This window comes from Agrilus planipennis, unplaced genomic scaffold (genome assembly GCF_000699045.2).
Source record: "Agrilus planipennis isolate EAB-ADULT unplaced genomic scaffold, Apla_2.0 scaffold18, whole genome shotgun sequence".
NCBI classification, from domain to species: Eukaryota; Metazoa; Arthropoda; class Insecta; order Coleoptera; family Buprestidae; genus Agrilus; species Agrilus planipennis.
The window spans coordinates 1,367,182-1,368,988 of record NW_020438920.1 but is presented as its reverse complement, the minus strand read 5'-3'; the positions used below and the strand labels follow the sequence as shown (position 1 = coordinate 1,368,988).

Genomic DNA, 1,807 nt, shown 5'->3' with positions numbered 1-1,807 from the left:
CCCCATAAAAAGTTATGGGGGTTCAAAGTTAATAAATATGCCAATTTTTATACATTTCTAGGCATGTAAATATTTATATAGTCATTCTTAAACAATATTCAAAGGTAAAACTAATGAAAAATACATAAAAATATTGAGAAAGTTATATAAAACGTTATTTAAATATCTTTATCAATAGTGTAGGTTAGGTTAGGTTAGGTTATCGGGTTTTGTTCAAGTGACCACCCTCTTTCGATCCCCCACCTCCATCTGCTTGATAATATTTTTTTTATTGAACTTTATTTGAATTATAGTGTATGAAAATTGTCAAAATAATCAACTTTCAACCCCCATAACTTTTTAAGGGGGTGAGACCGCCGCAAATTTTTTATGGGGTTTTACTCAGGTGACCACCCTCTTTCGATCCCCCCTACCCCCACCCACATAACTTTTTATGGGGGTGAGACCGCCACGAACTTTTTATGGTACAGTGGTGGGGGAGACCTCCTCTTTCGATCCCACGGAGGGGGTGGGGGCCATCAACTAGACATCTACCAAAATTGCTTCAAAAAAGTTGCCAGTGCGCTGGAGCTCTACAAAACGACATTTTATTCTGAATTCTCCGGTAGGTTCAATAATAATTGAGTATATTTCGCTATCTATATCAAAACCGGATCCATATATGGGCTTTTCGGGCTACAGCCCAGGGCCGGGCCCCCGGCTCAATTGAAGAAAATGGATAATTTTGTGAATTTAGAAAAAAATAATCTAAATGCTTTATAATTTATATAACAGAACTACAAACAATTGTCCAAATTTTTTTAAAGGAAATAATTTTTTAACAAAATGGTAATTAACTCGATTAATTAAGTACGGTTAGCCCAGGATCTCCCATGTTCACAGTCTTACCCTCTCTATATTTAATCGTTAGCTCCCTTAATTGTAGGAGGCCAAACAATAATAACAATTTATGTTAAAACGTACTCCATTTTTGTAATTTATCTCTTTTATTAGCAATTTAATTTGCGATTAGAATTAAATTCTTTAAAGTAATTATCCGGGGGTTACTTACCTCTTGATAAAAGTCCCGATGAGGAGCCGCTTGTAAGTCTGGGCGTTTATAATTTTTTCTCGAGTAAAAAACATCTTCAACATCTGTAAATCCTGCGTACTGTTCCACAAGAAGTAAAAGAGGCTGAAGGCAAAGCAAAGGAGTTGTTGTGCCACAAGTTTTTAAAATGAACCGCCTCTTCGATATAAACATAGAGCTTTCACTGAAACCGAGAAAAATGCCATGCTTTTTATACAAATTTAATTGTTGATGTAACAATTTATCATTTATTTTTTAATTTTAATACATAATATACTTCACAACGTACAAGATAATAAAATAGTTTGAGTTTCGCATTTCAATTAAAGGAACTTTAAAAATGTTACAATTTAATATTTACTTTAAACGATAATACAAATGAACCATCTTTCATAGTAGCCTTGCCCTTGATTAGTATTACAATTGTCTGCCAAATAAGCTGATACCCTTTCTATACATTTATATAAAGATGCGAATTTTATTAAAATGATAACCTTTGATCGTCTAATAGTGGAATGAATCATTCAAAAAACTCAAAGCAGTGGCGTAGCAAACATCTCGCCTCCTTGCTATCCCGAATAGTTGACATTCATTGGAAAGTGACAAAAAAAGAAGAATGAACATTTTTTTAATGAAGGTATCTATTATAAATAGTATAAAAATTAAGTCATTTTTTGTATCATCTATTTATTTTACTTATATGCAATCATCTAAAAAACACAATTTGGATTGCAAGAT

The 1,807-nt window shown here is 32.9% G+C and overlaps 1 protein-coding gene across 4 annotated transcripts in view; it reads right to left on the bottom strand.

Moving 5' to 3' along the window:
• The window catches only part of LOC108744102 (S-adenosylmethionine decarboxylase proenzyme), a 20,832-nt gene that overhangs the window by 4,169 nt on the left and 14,856 nt on the right, over nucleotides 1–1,807 (bottom strand). For all 4 annotated transcript variants that reach the window (XM_025973807.1, XM_025973809.1, XM_025973810.1 and 1 more), the window contains one exon: nucleotides 1,052–1,253. In XM_025973807.1, the coding sequence (XP_025829592.1) occupies nucleotides 1,052–1,253 (202 nt within the window). The remainder of the gene's footprint in view (nucleotides 1–1,051; nucleotides 1,254–1,807) is intronic.